Source organism: Solanum tuberosum, unplaced genomic scaffold (genome assembly GCF_000226075.1).
Source record: "Solanum tuberosum cultivar DM 1-3 516 R44 unplaced genomic scaffold, SolTub_3.0 scf00627, whole genome shotgun sequence".
Classification (NCBI taxonomy): Eukaryota; Viridiplantae; Streptophyta; class Magnoliopsida; order Solanales; family Solanaceae; genus Solanum; species Solanum tuberosum.
In genome coordinates this window covers 126,353-144,861 of record NW_006239542.1, presented here as the reverse complement: position 1 = coordinate 144,861, position 18,509 = coordinate 126,353, and the positions used below count along the sequence as shown (strand labels likewise).

At 34.5% G+C, this 18,509-nt stretch overlaps 3 protein-coding genes and 1 non-coding gene across 8 annotated transcripts; all 4 read right to left on the bottom strand.

Annotated features, from left to right (window-relative positions):
* Positions 1–251: 251 nt before the first annotated feature.
* On the bottom strand, positions 252–5,312 carry LOC102584604 (protein yippee-like). Of its 4 annotated transcripts, none has more exons than XM_006366289.2 (6): positions 5,155–5,312; positions 4,922–5,031; positions 1,415–1,458; positions 960–1,068; positions 794–849; positions 252–533 (listed from the first exon to the last, which is right to left on the bottom strand). In XM_006366289.2, exons 2-6 carry the CDS (start codon positions 5,015–5,017, stop codon positions 449–451), a joined length of 390 nt encoding a protein of 129 aa, XP_006366351.1. In that variant the 5' UTR covers positions 5,018–5,031; positions 5,155–5,312; the 3' UTR covers positions 252–448. The 4 variants fall into 4 exon arrangements, with proteins under 4 accessions (XP_006366351.1, XP_006366350.1, XP_015160327.1 ...); XM_006366288.2 differs by having other exon boundaries at positions 4,922–5,040; positions 5,155–5,310; XM_015304841.1 differs by lacking the exons at positions 4,922–5,031; positions 5,155–5,312 and having other exon boundaries at positions 1,415–3,867.
* A 1,387-nt stretch (positions 5,313–6,699) lies between these two features.
* On the bottom strand, positions 6,700–13,127 carry LOC102584265 (mitochondrial inner membrane protease subunit 2). Of its 2 annotated transcripts, XM_006366287.2 has the most exons (6): positions 12,959–13,126; positions 10,373–10,574; positions 9,410–9,600; positions 9,250–9,322; positions 7,655–7,817; positions 6,700–7,025 (listed from the first exon to the last, which is right to left on the bottom strand). In XM_006366287.2, the coding sequence occupies exons 3-6, from the start codon at positions 9,573–9,575 to the stop codon at positions 6,921–6,923; spliced, it is 507 nt and encodes a 168-aa protein (XP_006366349.1). In that variant the 5' UTR covers positions 9,576–9,600; positions 10,373–10,574; positions 12,959–13,126; the 3' UTR covers positions 6,700–6,920. The 2 variants fall into 2 exon arrangements, with proteins under 2 accessions (XP_006366349.1, XP_015160324.1); XM_015304838.1 differs by lacking the exon at positions 10,373–10,574 and having other exon boundaries at positions 12,959–13,127.
* Positions 13,128–14,404: 1,277 nt separating this feature from the next.
* On the bottom strand, positions 14,405–16,364 carry LOC102583949 (chlorophyll a-b binding protein CP29.1, chloroplastic-like). The gene is made up of 2 exons (XM_006366286.2): positions 15,797–16,364; positions 14,405–14,916 (listed from the first exon to the last, which is right to left on the bottom strand). Exons 1-2 carry the CDS (start codon positions 16,286–16,288, stop codon positions 14,551–14,553), a joined length of 858 nt encoding a protein of 285 aa, XP_006366348.1. The 5' UTR covers positions 16,289–16,364; the 3' UTR covers positions 14,405–14,550.
* A 1,463-nt stretch (positions 16,365–17,827) lies between these two features.
* On the bottom strand, positions 17,828–17,899 carry TRNAM-CAU (transfer RNA methionine (anticodon CAU)). The gene has a single exon. It is a non-coding gene; the product is annotated as a tRNA-Met (tRNA).
* Positions 17,900–18,509: the final 610 nt, after the last annotated feature.

Below are 18,509 nucleotides of genomic sequence, written 5' to 3'. Positions count from 1 at the left end.
TTACTTCTTAATTGGATACTATACAATTAATTGATCATAAATACATATCATAATGAGTTTTAATATGTAAGAACATTTTCTGCTAAGTAAATAGAAGTGATCAATTTACAGATTTTGTAGGAGATACATTTCGTTGAGGAATTAGGCGAAAATATAAGATAGATCATACCAAGTTAGACGAACTTTTTTTCTTTGGAAAAAAGATAAAATATCAAATTTCTATCAATGGAAGTCAAAGACTACAAGAGCAATTTGAGATGGAAAAACCAGAGAGACTAAAAGTATAGTAATTGATCATTCGAAATGCAAAACTTGTCTATATAAGCTACTTGCATCTGTACTAAAAGCAATTATAGATTGCTTGTGTCGACAAAGAAAGTTGAGAGGATGTACAATTGTAATAAATCTTTGATTCTAAATGATAATGAATGGTGAAGCAGAAGGTTAGTCAAGGTTCATCGGTATCACTTCCTCCGAGCTGAGCATCTTGAAGTATTGAATAGTTGCTTCCATCTGGACCCAAGATCTTAAACCTACTTAGCAAAAAGAACCAAAATAACTCAATAGGTGTTTGGACAATGTTTGGTTGAAAGCTGGAAAAAAAATTACTTCAAGTTGAAGTCGTAAAGAAGTATTTGGATGATCAGGTTGTGTACATGACTACTTGCAAATATTGATTGTCAAAATCATTATTATTTGCTAACTGCAGATAATAAGTGAAATATTGTGTATGTCTAAAAGTCTTGATGTATGATCAGACACCAAATGTAAGGTAAAAGAAACACTACAATACCTCTCAAGGATGAACCTCCCTTCCTTGTACTTTTGGTCTTTCTCTTGCGCAGCTTCCTGAAATTATTCAGTCGATATTGGTATAACATATCATATGATAACTAGAGCAGAGACATAAAAAGTCGAAGACTATTGCAGAGTCATGAAATAGTGAATAGGAGACTTACATATTTCCACCCCACAATAGAGCCACATCCCACACAGAATATGTCAACAACAGTGTGGATTCCAGTCAGCATCATCCGCTCTTCTTTCTCTCCAAGAGTAACATTCACACTGCAACGCCAATAAAGGAGTAGAACATAATATGCACTCTTGCAAGTGGAAAGCATGTTATAGGATACAGTGACTAGCCACATTTTCTGCGATTCCGCAATACATAATTCAAGAAATGAGTTTGGCTTTCTATTTGAGACAGGATAGGAAATTCTTGTACTTCAAACATTGAAGCAAAATCCCAGCAGAAAGAAGTAATAATTAAAGTAATAGGGGAAATATTTATACAAATTTATAGGAATTTAGTTTCCCAAATTTAATCTCAACCTTCAAGGGACCCCCCCTGCATTAGCATTAATAGAGTTAGAAAATCCATCTGAAATAGTAGGTTATATTGAACACTTACACTTTATCAAAGAGGTAAGCCTTCCCATGCCTGCATTGAAATGACTGGAGAAAAGGGTGAAGGGCAGAATTAGGATACATGCCTGAGGTAGTATACAGATAATCCACACCAGAAAGAATCAGAGTACAATCTAAGTTACCAATTTCAAAAAGAATCATAGTACAATCTAGCCAGTTTCCAAATAGTAGCATGAAGACAACATATACCAGAATCCAGCAATAGTACTACTCACAACAATTATAGATCATACATAAGAATACAGGAATGGTACCATTTAGGAATAATTCACTAGATAGCCTAATCTGAAACAACAAGAAGCAATTAACCAACCTTGGCTCACAGCAAATCTAGTCAACTACACTGAGGCTGAGTGGTGATGCTTTTATATGAAATAGCAGTTTGCTCTACTTATAAACAGAGAAAAAGAAAAAGAGAAAGAGGTTGGTATGTCTAATGAAGGATATTCAGTCTCATTGGACAGATATACTGAAAGTAAGGTCATATTTCATTCATCATGTACAGTGTATTATAGATTTAACTTTTAAAAACATTTTCAGATTGATCCTTTATTTAGTCGTTACATCTTGTACACATCAGTCAGAGATTTGCATTGGTCTACCTACTATGGTACATCTGATGAAGTTTCTAATAGCAAGAATACAACAACATACCCAGTGAAATCCCACAAGTGCAATATGGGGAGCCTAGAATAAATGCACATCTTACCACTACCTCGTGGAGGTAGAGTGGTTGTTTCTGAAAGACCCCCAATTCAAGTGCAGTAAAAATCCAAGTTAAAAAAAAGAAGAAAACTTAACAACTAATAAGGAAAGCAATGCAGAGCCTACAAGAAAGGAACAATAATAACAACAGACTAGTACGATAACCAAAAAACAAAAAAAACCCGATGGAGATAGATATCAAAAGCAAAAACTACAAGAAGACGGCTAGTACTGCGACAAACACCAACAAGCCTAAACCCTCGAAAAGCAAGACAACACTCCACTGCTTATTGCTTACTAACCTGCTACCCTAATATGCGACCTCCACACTCTCCTATCTAAGATCATGTACCAGGTAATCTGAAGTTGCGCCATGACCTTAGATATGTTGGACATACTACAACAAGCACCCAACATCCAATTCAAACCATTTTTTTTAAGGATACAAAACAAAGGAAAGAATCATATAGCGGTACTATAAAACATTTTCTCTAACAATTAATAACAAACTGAAAGTCCAGATCACAACCCCTATAGTACAAACTATGGCATATTAATGTGCAAACACTCATGATTCTAGACAAAAAACACAGCAAAATATTAACTGTCAATTTATAGTCTGACAGAAAAATTAGTTATTTATAAGAAGCAACAATCTGCAGCAAACTTATGTAAGACAACCTAGTGTAGGAGATAGCAATCTTCAGCAGACCTCATTAAGATCACGTCCATTTCAGATATTATCAAGCCCGACATATCCCAACAGACTAACTAAACTCAGAGCCAGAATTTCAATCATTGAAAGCTTTAGTTCCTAACTCCAGAGAAAAACATTAAACAAGACATCAGTCCAAATTTGATACTACAAAACAGACTTCATATAGGCCACCCAGCTTCCTCTTGCATAGTTTGCATCTTCCATAATGCTTGTTCTACATAAAAGAAATCCAGCTGAATACCATTCATTTTCATCTATCAATTCAGAGTTTAAGAAAGGTATACAAATAGCATGCATATTACAAGTTTTTGGAATTCAAAAGTAAATAATGCCTCCAATCCATCTAATATGGATGTACAGTACTTGAGTGGGTATAAAATTTAAGTTATCAATTGGACTTCACAGTACATTAATAGTAGAGAAAGATATCAGCTTGGTAGAGAAAACATCACTCAAACTTTAATACTAGAGTAGGTAAATGAATTTGAATGATGAAAATTGTAACCTTATCAACAACAATTGCAAAGTCGTGTAGACTGTAGAATAATATTATTAGATGGTGTCAAACAATTTGGACATAACAAAAGAAGTGCCATGTAAATTTGGACAACAGGGATAACATACTAGGATTAAGACAATTAATAGCCACACTAAGCTGAGATAAGGTACAGAAACGTTAGTACGATAAAGGATTTGGTAAAAACACACAATAAAAGAAAAGGAGGCACGAAGTACACAATTTCAGAAACCAAACAGATGATGGAGAAACCAGAAAGATGGATGATCATTTCTCCACGAAGCTGACACCATGCCATAAGAGAAAAATCAGGACCCTTGTGTATGTATTAGTAGCTTGACTACAGATGTTTTGCCACTTGCGAGCAAATTGAAACAATAATTTTATGAACCACCTGTAAAGGTATTTAGACAGAATACTTCCTTCTAAAACTAGACTGAAGGATATCTCAGAAGACAGGAAATAAAAGAGTTAATGAACCTGCAGGCAAGAAACATCACTGCATGATTAAGAATTTATGACATCCCTTTCACTAGAAAGCAATAAAACTTTGCTAGATGGAACATAATCTTGAGAAGGGATTAGTCCAATCTTGCACCAACCTCAACCAGCTAGTTAGGCTCAAGGCACTAGGATGCAACAGCAGTGGGAGCAGGTAGATGCAACAGAAAGGTGAACTAAAGAAGTATTCAAGCACTCCCGAAAAAATGAATGCTACTAAGAGGACAGGGATGAGTGCTGCAATTATAACTGCTCCCCGCACTCTAGACACCTAAAGATCTCAGAAGTTCATGAGCTAAGTCCTTGATGGCTGAAGTTTCACACCCTCTGCCTCCATATAATCCACAGGTTAAACAAATAAGAGCGCCTGCTACCTATCAATCTTAACCATGTTTAGCTACCAGTTTCCCCCAGTCCACACCCTGTGACCTGTTCAGATACTGAGAGTTCCAAGGGGGAAGATATACTAAGTTAGAAAATTAACTTCTTTCTCCATTTGCAACCATGTACCAAGTTTCATGCAGCTACATTAGGCCTTGTACAACATATTAGTTAGTCCAAAACCCGGATAAACAGGAAAATTTCTTCTAGCAGAAAAGTAACAATTCAACTGTCACACATAAACCAACCACATGTTGCAAAAATGAAAAACTCCGCCTATGTACAAAGTATAGTACTATAGTTTAGCATTGAGTATTGCCCAACAAATTGTTTACCAATGACCCAAAAATACGAACTTTCTACTTATGTTGAATTATAATCAAATAAATTTAACAACCGGATAAAAGAGGAAGATTATAGTAGGTTGATGGTTGGGTAAAATCAAACAACAATGAATGAAAATTATAGGATGGAAATAGTCGACCCCAACTAATTTGGTATTAAGACTCGAAGCCTAATTCCGCCCCTGAAGGCTATCATGCTATATATAATATAAATAACAACAACATACCCAAATAGAACCCTTGGCTCAAGTGTCGCAAATTAAAGTAGTTATGTTATAGATATAAATAAACAGAAGATGAATATAAAAAAGATAAAAGAGAGACCTTAGACATAATGTGATCAGCAAGACCAAAATGAGTTTTACAGTACTTGCAGCTATAGATGTTTCCTTCAAGAGTGATTACAAAAAGCCTACCCATCCTCTTCGATCAAACTAAAACCCCTTCAAAATAAACAAAGTTAGTGTCAGCAAAATCAAGAAAAACCCAACAATTGATCAAAATAAGAGTAACCCATTGCAGAAAAACACAAAAGAGAGCAACCCAATTGATATTACCTTTTGCAGCAGAGAAGAAAGTAATCGACCGGAATTGTTGAGCCAAGTGTTATGCATCTATTTATACATGCGAAAAAAAAACTTTTCATAAAACCCAATACCAATTAAACTCTTTTTTTCTTTTTCTTTGCAATTTGTTATTTGCATGATTATATTTACACTTCTGCCCCTCGGCGTTTCATATTACTCTTTCTTCTTCTTTTTAGGGGCAAAGACTATATATTCATATTAAAAAGGAAAATGTATGGCATAGATCGAGAAATTAGCAGTATTTATTACTTTTTTCCGTTCTTTTCTAGTTGTCATGTTTTTTTAGAGTTAAACGATATCAACTTTGATTAATATTTTTAAGATGTACTTTTTAATCATATTGATATGAAAAAATTACTACTTATAGTAATTTTCATATAGTTTTTGAAATCTAATTTTTTATTTTAAAATATCAAACTAATATAATTTAATTTAGCTTTGAAAGTTAGTCAAATTGACTTTAAAATATAACATGACAAAAAAAAAAAAAAGAGTGAATAACTAATTTAGTGTAAGCATTTTGCATGTGGTCTTATTTTTTTGATGACAAGGGAAACCCGCAGCCGCTACCCTTTGGGTGCGCACAGGATAAAACCACCGCTCTTATGCAATAGCTCGCAAACCACATAGGAGAGGTAACCCACACTAGGCAAGCCTGGTGCGACGAGCTCGACCCAGAAGGCAAACCCCTTGCTTTCGCTGGCAAGGATTTCGAACTTAAGACCTCCACATGGAAGTCCCAAGCTCAAACCACTGGACCAACATGTGGTCTTATATCAATCAATAATATGATTTAATGCTTTAAAGCTAATTAATGGGGGAAATATGAATGTGAATAAGAGTGTGCAAATAAATACACTCTTATTCACATTACTTCTTTAGGATAAAAACAGAAAGATAACGCGTAATTCATAAACAAATAAATACATGCACTTTAATCATATTTTGTAGTCCTTTTCAATATCTAAAAAGAGGATAGTTAAATAAAGATTCATACTTTACGCACCTCATGAGCACAAGAAAAAGCAAGTATCTGTGACTTGGTCGGAGGCCATCAATTTTAATTTGCACGTAATTTTTTTGAAATAAAAGGAAAGTAACGTTAATAGAAAAGGAATATTTTTCCAAAAAGAAAAATCAGACAAAGTAACAAATTCTAGCCTCCTTATATTATATTTCTACGAGTTTTTTTTAAACAAACATTAATAAAATTGCCCTTAAACAATGCAAAATAGACCATTAGTACACTCCACTTCTTGGATAAAAGAAGCCCCAATGTTATCTCAAGAGACAACAAATACCTTTAGAATTAACCGCCCAAAATATAGTGATGTGGCACTAATCCCTCCAGTAAAATTTAATTGGACAAATCAAATTATTATTCTATTTTCCACCCTATAAAGAAAATGAATCACCTTCGGATGGTTCTGAAAAACCATTCAGTAAAAATTAATTACAATTCCTCCCCATCAGTTGTGGCAGTATAATTAGATAAATCAAATAATTCTCTAGAAATAATAGGCTGTTTCCGAAAGGTCCTCTGCTCAAGTGCAACAAATCCGTGTACAGTGACGAGAATATAGCAAATAGCAAGGTAACAGTTCAAAGTCTGACGAAAAGGAGCTGAAAACAACAATACAATAGTCTAAAGTTGAAATATTGATTCTGTGCTATAAAGAACAATGATTATGCAGGCTATAATACAATTGAAATCTATGATATACTCAAAAATACAATTAGAAAGGTGTTAGGCTCTTTGGTGTCATTCTTTCAACTTTACCAACCCGGTGAGGAGGCCACACAACATGGGTAACCCTTCCACGAACCAAACCAAGAGGGATCTGAAAAAGAAAGTTTTTCAAGTCAATCAAACTAATCATCTGAGCTAGACGAAAGCTGATTACAAACACAGATAAGGTCACACTAACACTCTCATTCTCAGAACTCCACTCGTTCTCTCCTTTCTTACGCACCACATAAGATATAGCATTGACAGGGTATAATCTGTGTTTTACTTTAGGATCTATAATGAGCAAGTAACTTTTGGACAAAATAAGTCTAAAAGATCAACTTATTCATATGCAAAGATAGGCATCCTGAGTTTTCATCCAAGAAGCTGTATTTTTGCTGAACACATAATCTTACTAAGTGATTCATTAAAAGTAGAATGAATGTAGATATAAAATCATCAACTCCTCACACAAACGGGAAAAGTTGAACACTTCATACTAGGATGTCCAAAAGTTAAATTCACCCCTTCACCACAAGTGAGTAGGAGGCAGGGTCAAAAGAATGCCACATTTAGCAATTTATGCCAATATGATTGCCAATTCTATTGATCTTGTATGTCACCTACATTAGCTAAAGTTTCTTAATGTAACCTTGTATTAACTTTACAAAGTATATTGGATTCTTTCTATGTTAAATTCCTCTTCATTAGCAGAAGAATATGGAGTAATATGTAACGTACAGGGCCAAAGGATCTTGAGTCCAAGCTCCAAGCCTGATTGTCGCCTTCAACCCAACAATGTCCTTCAGGGATCACTACTGCATCATAATGAGGGGTACTGACCAAGTCACCAGGTAAGGCTGTTATTCTCTTTATATTTTTCTCTTTATGATTAGTTGGAGAGCTGAAATGAAGGCCAACCACAAATCAGACAATTGGTGCAAAAGATGGTTAAAGAATATTAGAATATATTTAATTTCCAATAAACAAAAAAACATTAACTGATTATACACTGGAATCTGCTCTAACTCGGAAACAAGAGAGGTGTCCACTTGGACCATAATATTGAATTTTGCTGGCACAATTTATCAAAGACCACTTGAATTATAGAAGATAACATCTTAAAAGTATAAAATCTGATGACTTGATACTAAGAATTTACCAGTGGTTGAAAAACAAATATCTCACATGTCACTACTTAGAATGGACTTCGAGAGAGACGTTTAAGGAAGGGAAGAGCCAAAATGTCGAACAAGAGCTGATCACAGATAAAAAGATTGTTCTTCAGGTCAAACGAGGTCCTGATATCCAGCACAAGTTACCAGTGCTCATCAACTGAGTGGAAGCAGGCCATCTTGATTGATATATTAAATTAATTTTTCTAAAGACACCAAGAACATAACTTTGAGAGCAATGTGTGTTAGAGGCCCTTAAGGTATTACAAAGTAGGCCTTCTAATGCACTTAATTCTTTAAGAATGAAAAATGAGTATTGGCCGAGGTGCACACAAGCTAGCCTGGACACCACGGTCATTAAAAAAAATGAAGAATGAGTATTCCACCAAAAAAAGGTATTAAAAACAACAGAGCTTCTATCTTTCTTTCGATTTTATCTTCAAGAGAAATTCTCCATAAAAACTCAATATATATATGTATGCTTTTCCACTAATAACTTTTTCAAGCCTTGGACTTGCTTTAGTTACACTTGCTATGGATGCAAGAGCATATACTCAGTTCAAAGGAGCTTTTTAGTAGCAGGAGATGTCATTGGAAATCTATGAGCTAGTCACAGGAGCTGTGTCAAGAGAGAAAAACATAAAATATGAAACTCTATTCTCTGTCACAATGGGATTTATAATTAAAATTAAGATATCTAAATCAGCAAATACGATATCAAAAGTTGAGTACTACGATGTACTACATTGGAACCAAGAATATCTATTCCATGGTCAGATGCATCAAACCTTCCAAATGAGAAGTGTGGACCGAGTATTTCTCACATTCCAAACAGTACAAACATATTTGTAAGGTCCGAAAGTCTAACAATGAAACTTGAATAACCAACTATGATAACATCCAAACAAGTAACTTAAGCCATACTCCCACCAGGTTAGTGAATGATATGTTGCGGGGACTCTCCAAAACAGCTGCAACAACCGCGTCGGATCCTCCAAAAATGCACTACTTTTGGAAGATCTGACCCGCACTCATTGACTCTTTTGGAGAGTTCAAGCAGCAACATGAAGTGAATCAACAAAAATAAATAAGATGTAGACCGGTCAAGCGGTTACTTGAGTCAACAGAGAAACAACCTTGGGGCAGCTTGTCAAGAGTTACCTGAAGACAACCACATCACCGAGGGAGAACTTGTATTTTTCTAGGCAAAGCTTCTCCATTACAACAAAGTCACCTGCACCATAATGACTAGTTGATAGTTTCATCCAAGCCCGCAGCACAAAACTTTAAGAACTTAAAAGAGAGAAAAAAGAGTAGTTACGAGTCAAGGCTCTCATGGAACTGTCATCATGTGGATTAAATGTAGGAGACATTGAAATGCCACCAACTGGAACAATACTAGCATAACGATCAGAGACGGTAAGGCCTATGAGCCCAAAGGTGAAATAATTCTTAGTTAAATTCCAGACGAAATTCACAGTCCCCATAATCGGCCTTAAATCATCTGCCACACTGTTCAAACCCAAGAAGAGATTTAAAAAAAATCAGCAAATATGTCTTTCCAAAGTAAACATGTTATCAATCTTATTTCAAAATATGCAGTGGTTTAACACTGTGAAAGACTTCAATCAACTTCTCATCAATCCCAAACTAGTCAGGATCTATGCTCAGACTCTTCAGAAACGTCGACGGGTGCGTGTTGGATCCTCCAAAAGTAGTACATTTTTGGAGGATCCGACACGAGTGCTGCAGCAATTTTGGAGAGTCCGAGTAACTTAGGTCAGGATGAACCCCTATATCTGTTTAGGCCCATGTCATCCCACCCCACATTTTCAAAGAATTATCTCTTTAAAATAGTTGCAACAACTGCAATGTAATTTTGGTCCAACAACAAGGAGCATATATTATCTGGCACTATCTGCAATTAGCTAAGCATAAATTTAGCGCACATTAATCACTAGGAGTTGAGTAAACCCATCAATAATTATTCTAGAAAAAAGATAAATCCGCAGCTACTAACAGAAGCTAGACTTTTTCTTGTATTTATTATTTCTTCCTGCAAGGTAACAACTTTAACAGCTAGTTCCAACTTCCAACCCAATCCTCTAGTAGATGCTTGCTGAATGGTAAATTCAATCAGATTAATTGAGCATCAGCTATATAACTCATCTGTATGCGCCGCACTCTTATTTAAGTCTTGTCTTTCTAGGACTAATATTGCAAACATATCATAATAACTTTACTGTTACATGAATCAACTAAATAGAAGGGAAGTAAGACATACAGATGATATAGAGCCACTGGATAAGAGAGAAAGGAACGAAATCGAAGGGAAGCTCCGGCAGCCGATGATGGTTATCGCTGATGAAGAGTGATGATAGAAGGATAGAACAATCTGGGCCTACTGTGGCTCTAAATGGGTCTGCCAAAGCCAGTGGATTGGTTTGTTGGGCTTGTGTCAACAAGCATATCAACTTAAACAATCTCTACATAAAAATAAAAACAGAAAAAGTAAAGTTCAGAGATAAATAATTCTAGTAGTTACTATGTAGTATATTTATTTCTAACTTAAAATACTATTCGAGAAAATATTTTTTCTTTGTGAATATTAGTACAGGCCTGTAACTCTTATATTTAATCAGCCTTTTTATTAATTATATACTTATACTAGATGCAACAAAGCCGGTGCTAGCATGGGCCCAACAATTTGAAGTGGTGATTGATCAGCTAAATCAAATTCCATAATAGTCCTTACAATCTGGACAGTCTCACACCTTTGACAAAGAACCAGAAGAAAGCATGAAATCTTATACATTATTGGTCAAAGAAAGCTCATCCAATTACGATAAAAGTTTAATCTATAAGATTTTAGTGAAAGACTATACATTCCATTTTAAGAAATTCCTCGAATAGCAAGAAATAAACATAAGATAAAGCTCTCCATCAATAAGAAGATAAAACATAAATGTCATACTGACAAATGAGCTCATCACCTTTTCCCCTCTATTCCACGAGTAATTAGTTCCGACTTATGAACAACTGTCAGACAACAATATGTAGTGTCTTAGCTTGCTAAGAGATTGTACACACGGAAATAATGGCTACCAGTTTCTTAAGCTAACAGGACATGACCATCTCTATTTGTGAGAGCGCTCACAAGAAGAGGGAAGTTTGAAGAGACAAAATGCTTTAAATATACTCAAAATAGTTGCACGGACTCTTCACTTTTGATGCCGCACCCGTGTCGGATTCTCCAAAAATACACTACATTTGGCGAATCCGACACGCACCCGTTGACATTTTTGAAGAGTCCGAGCAACATAGAGTCAAAATGAAAGTCTAAGCTAGCAAATTGCTTCAATAAGCTTCTCAAATTCAAACTTCTGTTTTGCCCTGCGATTCCTTACTTGGTCAAAATTTGAGGTATTAGTTCCACCAAGACAAAAACAGAAAACTGACATCATTTTTAAGGAAAGTGAAAATACAGTTATATGTGAAACAAAATGCATAAAAATATCACATGTTCATTGTATAATGCTACATTGGGCAATAGTATCTAGAATAGCATGTTAGGGAAGGAAAAATAGAGTCCAAGAGTACTCGGATGGATTTCACATGCAACAAAACAAAAATAAAGATTAGCATACCAAAAGAGAAAGAGGAACTGGATCAAAATACTTCATACAATTAACAATAACCAAACAATGATTTAGACTACATCAGATGCACGAAAATAAACCAAGAAAGCAAAGAGATGAGCTGCTCACTTAACTAGCTAATACCATTGTTGACTTTATTTAAGGTGAGCAGCAAAGGGGAAGGCTTAAACAGGCTAGTCACTACTATCGCGAGGATTTTCAAAAGCTAACTATGATAACCAACTAGCAGTTAACCCAAACAGTGAATTATAATATAACTAAATAGGAACTAAAGATGGGAAAGGAACCAACAAATCAACCAACTAAAACATTCGTCAAAATTTAACTCTAAACAACCACTTTCAATTAAAAACGACTCAATTCATACAAGGAAACTAGCAATACAGAACAAGTAATCATTCACAATATTTCTAAGAAACTATCACCTTGACACTCTAACGCAACAAACAAAATTAATCACTGACGGAGCCCGGAGGGATCAAATTCTATGTAAAGAGTAGGAAGGCAGTGATGAAGCAATCTTTATGTTATTGAACACGCTACTTAGGAGCTTTCTTAATAAAATTAGCAGCCAAATGAGACAAGACACAGATGCTATGCTTAGAAAGAAAAGGCAACAAACAGATTTTTTTTTAATCGAAGCAGCCCAACATATAAAGGAAAAAGACACATTTGAGAGACGAACTAACAGTAAGCAAGGAGCCAAGTCGAAACAAGACTATAACTACTAGCTGAAATGCACAAGATAAAGACAACATTCAAATTGCAAGAAATAGAGACAAGCTCTGCGATATTAAGCTAGCACATATGAGAATTCAAAACGACAGATAAGACAGCCAATGGCACAAGCGAACCATGAAGAAAAGAAGCATGTATAGCTAACACATTCACAGTCGAAATCGAATGAACATCAAACTATTTTAAGCAAAACGAGTCAGAGTTTCAGCCGACTTCCTCAAAATAGAATAAAATGAACCAACAGTAAGGAAACTCAAACTTTTAACTAACGAATTGTAGGCTTAAATCATACACGAAGAAACACATTTTTCATCTTCAACAACTAAAGAGAAACGCCAACTGAAGCCAAACGATCCACTATCAGATTTCAACAGCAGACCACAAAGAATAGAAAACAGGAGAGAAATAACAGAGAGTTTCAGTTCTAAAGCGAAACATCAACTAAAAACGAGCGAAGATCAAAAGAAATTTACCTTTATGGGAGCAGCGAACTGGAAAACGAGCTAGCGACAACGATCCTCCACCACAAGCCGAGCTTCACCGGATTCCGACGAGCTCCAGTGGAGAGTGAACAAAAAGGGAGATACTAACTCTCTTTTCAATTCGCGGGCTGGGCTCGTCGAACGATGTACTGTTCTTTTGTGGTATTGCTGATGGGTACCTCTATCGTTTGTTGGAGTTGGAATTGAATTGGGTCGATTGTATTGCTGATGTTATTGGGCCTCAGCTGGGAATTGGGTCGGCTGAAGGGTAATTCAATTTAAGTTTTGGCCATATGAATCTAAATTATAGCCCATTGGAGAGCCAAAACTTAGTTAATTAGGATAAGTTCGGCTAGTAATTAAATAAGATAAATTGATATTGATTAGTTAACAATTTTTTTAAATTTTAACGAAACAATTATTTAATTACAAACTAATTGACTCAAAGTTATAACTATAATTTAAACTAAACTAAATTAATAACATAATCAAGTAAAACCTTTTTGAGATGATTTTCAAATATTTAAAATATATTAATTATATAAAAACATATTTAGTAGGAAAATGAATCCAGGATTATTGATCTGCTTCATTTATTTTTACTGCAATGATTATCAACGAATCTAGAGAAATGCTCAAGAAACTTATGATGACTATACATTTCTGATTTACCATCTATCAAGCTGATTAACTACACAATCTTGCAGTTTGACCTTGCAGCTATGGCATTGATAGATACCATAAAAAAAATATACTACTGTAGCTTCTAATTTGAATTCGAGTAAATAGATACAAAATCTTTAGCAAAAGTGTTTGGACATTTTCATATAAAATTTTTAGAATTAATGACTTAGTGAGTAAAGTATTGTATATAAGATATTAGAACTTAATTGATAATCACTATTTTTAGTTTTTGCTTTTTTTTTTAATTACATTTTCTTTTAAATTGAATAGCAATTATAAGAGCAATTTCTAATACTTGGTGATTCAAATTTAACGTTAAATGAGTAAAGAATTCTTTGTACCCATACTGATTTATAATCAAGGGAGAAGAATAAGGGGAGTAAACATATTTGTACCCATATTATTTATATATAAAATATCCTTAATTTCTTAAAAAAAAAGTATTTGTTTTAATATCTTTGTTCTTAACTTTACATTAGTTACCGGATCTAGTTTAAAGGACCCATTCCATGCTAATGTGAAAGTTCTACTTAGCATTATTGATGAATAATCACAACTGATATTAGGGAACTTAAAGTTAAGCTTTCTCATGTCAAGTATTGTGAAGCCATATTAATATTATTGTTGTCCAATTCCAATTATAATGTCGTTATCGTTTAATGCTGAACTTAATCTTATGTCCATTGTGAATGAACAACCGTTATGAATAATGCAGTCTAAAGAAAAAGTAGAATCATGGTTAAAGATAATGAATGATGATAAAATCAAACTTAGCTTAATTAAACAACAAGTCTGATATAGGCTTCTCCTTGAAATAGTGTCAAATTAATGTTACAATTTTTACAAGATGAAGATGAATATAATATACGTAAAAACCATCCTCAACGAAAACATGTTGCTTAAGAGAAGAATCCGAAGGTGTCGAAAATGGTAGTGTGAAGCGGGTCACTCAAGTGGGTAGCCCAGTTGTTAAGTGGGCCTTTTCCAGTAGCAGCAGCTTGGACAGCAAAGCCCAAGAACCCAACCATGGCAAGGCGAGCATGCTTGATCTCAGCGAGTTGAAGGGTGGCCTTTTTCTCCGGGTCAGCAGCAAGGCCCAATGGGTCAAAGAATGATCCACCGGGGTAAAGCCTTTTTTCTGGGTCAAGCTCGCCGTTCCTTTGGAATTCGATGTATCCAATCACAAGAACCTCAATCCAGATCAGTGTTGTAATGGAGAATGGGAGTGGTTGCCCCAAGTAGGATGATCCCTCAACCAACTCAACCTATGCAAATCGTTTCACTAATTAGACGGTAGAAACTTTCATACTCAAAATTTATACTTATTAAATAGCATTATATGTATATATGTGCTTCCATATAAATTTCTATTACTTAATCATTAATTATAACAAATCAATATTGTTTGATGTACTAACTATTTAAGGAGCAACAAATATTTTTACGTGTAATTAACCTAAACTTGATCTAAATTACGTTACATCTGAATTATAGTACCCTTTTCCTTTTAATTATTTGTAGAAAGGGTAGCAACAAATACTAAAAAGCAACCAAAACTAGTGATTATAATGGAGAGAACTTATAGGCTAAATCATACTCCTTGGAAAAAAAAATTGTATGCTTCTGCTGTTTCTTCTAAGAAGCAGAAATTGTTAGTACTTTTTTTCTTTTAACCACAGAAACACTGTTTTTTTACTTCTATATAAAAACAATTTTACTGATCAATAGGTCGCCTTAGATTTTCAAAAAGGAAAAAAAGAGTGAATTTTGACCTCCCACTAGGACAAACAGTCTCTAAGTTTGACTAGCTAGTACTACTTTATGTATTTACTTAATGATAAAGAAACTAATAAATCTAATTTAATTTGGTAAAAATAGAGATTATTATTTTAGTTAAGTGAACAAATTAAAAGATACCACGAGAATAACATATATGAAAGGGAAGAAAAACAACAAAATATTAAGCATGCAGGACAGTGACGACTTGTTGAAAATGAAGTAGGTATTACCACTACGCTTATTATTCTTCAGTGATGATCTACATAAATTTCACATAAACTAATAAACTATACTTTATTAGTAAAAACATTTTCATTGCATATAAAGAAAGGATATATAAAAATTTCACATGAATTGAAACAGTACCTTTCCGGCGTCTTGCCATGTAATACCAGTGAGCCACTCAACAGTGAGTGCACCAAGAGTAGCCAACATAGCCCACCTTCCATGGATCAGTTCACATTCTCTGAACCTCTGTAGCCCAAAAACCTCACTGTAAGGCTGAAACGGAGTTGATTTCACATCAGCAACTTCAGTTCTCGTTCCAATAATGTCACCAGCCAAATTCTTCGCCAAATTCTGGTCCAACGAATCCAAATCATATTGCAAATACTCCGCCGGTTTCCCCAAACCGAACGGATCGAATCCGTAGTCACCAACAAGGCTTCCGTCTAGATACTCCGGTGACTTAGCTCCTGGGTACCACAACGGTCTGTCCGGAATTTGCTTCTTCGCAGCCTTCTTCGGTGCGGCTTTTTTCTGTCCGAATCCGAATCGGGCTTGGACTCTACCCGCACCGGAGTGGATTTCCGGCAGCCGTGTTCCGATGAATGAGGATGTAGCTGCGGCGGTGGCCATGGTGGAGCTAGATTAGGGTTATGGAAAATCGATCGGCGAATTAATTGGGATGTGATGGAAATGTAGAGACTATAGTTGGTTATATTGGTGAAGAAGGTACTGATTTTTGATATATGGAAGAGAGGATTTTGAGCGTTGGATGAGAGGATGGATTGATCGGACGGTTGAAAATGAGTAAAGCCTTATCTAATTCTTATCATGGCTGATTTTCAGGGGTGTGTTTGAAGGACACGTAGGATTTGAAGTCTTGTGGTTGACATGTAACTTTGGAGATTAGAGTTGAGTGAGAATATCTTGTATTTTTTGGGACCATGTATAATGAAAGAAAAGTGATAGGATTGGTGGGCTTCTGATTTTCATCTTAGTAAGATTGATATCATGGGATTCGAATGAACTCAATAATTTTGACAGATTAAGTATCGTAACATTCAAATTTGGAGTCTCAAGTTGAATTTTGAATTCGTAAACCACTACCATATACTCTTGTGTTCAAAGGATTCACAATTTATATATATATAAAATAAAAAGTAAAAAATTATCATGTATATACAGTGTCATTTCTTATCGAGGGAATCGAGTGATTACCCTCGGCCCCCTCTAGATCTACCCTTCTTTATATTTATATTACAAAATTATTAAATATGTATAGATCTTTTAATTGTGAATTGAGTAATTATGAGGACAATGAGTTCAATGGTAAATTCAGAATTTATGAAGTTTAATTTCTAATTTCATCTCTAAATTGTCACATATATGGAGAAGAAAAGAAAAAGAGACAGTTTCTTGTCATATAGTTACCTACTCAATACTATGATTTTTTTTAACTAGAACATAATATAATCATTTTGGTTGTTTGATTTATTGGCTTGTTGCTTATTTACTTCCCTAATTTCTTTGTAGCTTTGCGCAATTTTTCATTTATAAATAAGGTAAGTTTATTAGTATTAACTATTAACTATAAACCAGTACCAAGGATGAGTATAGAAGTAGGAACTTTAATTAATCAAAGTCATAGTTGATTCTTTTGGTTTATTTTGCATATGAAGATACTAATTTATAGGAAATGTAAATTTAGAAGAAAGATGTTAGAAGAAGGTGAGAGTTTAGCTTTTCAATAGAAGCATCATATTATATTTACTACGTTTTAAAATCGTTACAGGCTAGATTTTTAGTAGTTGTATGTTTGATCGTATGAGAAAAAATCAACATTAAAATATTGAATGGATGGGATCTTCTCGATTGAATTTCCATCACAGGTTACCTTGGCAGCTCTCCAATGTCATAGTCGTATAAAAAGCAAAGATATATCATATGTCGTCCATTTCTTGTATTCTCATTTCCAAATTTGCTTTTTGAAATTCAAATTATGTGAAATTTGACCAACATTATAAAATATTTTTAAAGATTGCAACTTAGTATACTATTCACCTAGTTGATCAAAATGATTTTTTTATATATATAATCAAAACTGCAGTTGACAAAAGATATGTTTTACGTAAAAAGGAAAAAATAAGTGGAATTTGGAAGCTTGCTTCTGAATATCAGAGCCAGGTTTCGATCCTGGGACCTGTGGGTTATGGGCCCACCACGCTTCCGCTGCGCCACTCTGATGTTGTTGTCATTACATCTCTTTATAATCAATATATATAAATAACCATTGTGAATCTTTCAACTAGTTCCCTAGCTATTTTCCATTTGCAATTTTATTTTATTTTTATTCTTGTAATAATTACGAATGGAACTTCTAATAATCATATATAATGTAAAAGAAATATATGAAAATATAAATTACACATTCAGCTAAAAGCTCAATCAATTCATAATTCCATTCAACGATCCCCTAATCTCTTACTCTTACAACCTTTTTTGAAAAATATTCTTCTAATAACTTAAACGTATGTTCCGTTTCAACAATATGTTAGGAATGCCACCTATCAATAATTTGAGACAATTTTTTTTATAATCGATCGAGAAATTCGTTTGTGATCTGCTCTTTGGATCAATCACAACCTTCTAAATTTGGTAGAATAATGGGTCCGCTCCTCTACCTTTCTCCATTTAAATACCGGGCTTCACTTTGCATGGTATGAGGCTTGAATCTACGATCTAAGCCACAAATTCTCCACATTTTGCCCCGAGCTAGGCCTTGTGGACTAATTTGAGACATCATATGGCAACATAGTGGATAAGTAAATGTAAATCCAATTCACAGACAATCAAA

Bases quoted from the DNA above. Each gene is read 5' to 3' on its own strand.
- LOC102584265 (XM_015304838.1), bottom strand. From the start codon at position 9,575: ATGGGGACTGTGAATTTCGTCTGGAATTTAACTAAGAATTATTTCACC. The intron at 7,818-9,249 runs GTAACTCTTGAC...CCTTCATTTCAG, and splicing joins GGTGATGTGGTTGTCTTCAG to CTCTCCAACTAATCATAAAG. The intron at 7,026-7,654 runs GTACGTTACATA...TTTCTTTTTCAG, and splicing joins ACTCAAGATCCTTTGGCCCT to ATCCCTCTTGGTTTGGTTCG.
- LOC102583949 (XM_006366286.2), bottom strand. From the start codon at position 16,288: ATGGCCACCGCCGCAGCTACATCCTCATTCATCGGAACACGGCTGCCG. The intron at 14,917-15,796 runs GTACTGTTTCAA...CGATTTGCATAG, and splicing joins CATGGCAAGACGCCGGAAAG to GTTGAGTTGGTTGAGGGATC.
- LOC102584604 (XM_015304841.1), bottom strand. From the start codon at position 1,605: ATGCTACTATTTGGAAACTGGCTAGATTGTACTATGATTCTTTTTGAA. The intron at 1,069-1,414 runs GTAAGTGTTCAA...TTGGCGTTGCAG, and splicing joins GCTTACCTCTTTGATAAAGT to TGTGAATGTTACTCTTGGAG. The intron at 534-793 runs GTATTGTAGTGT...TTTGCTAAGTAG, and splicing joins GGGAGGTTCATCCTTGAGAG to GTTTAAGATCTTGGGTCCAG.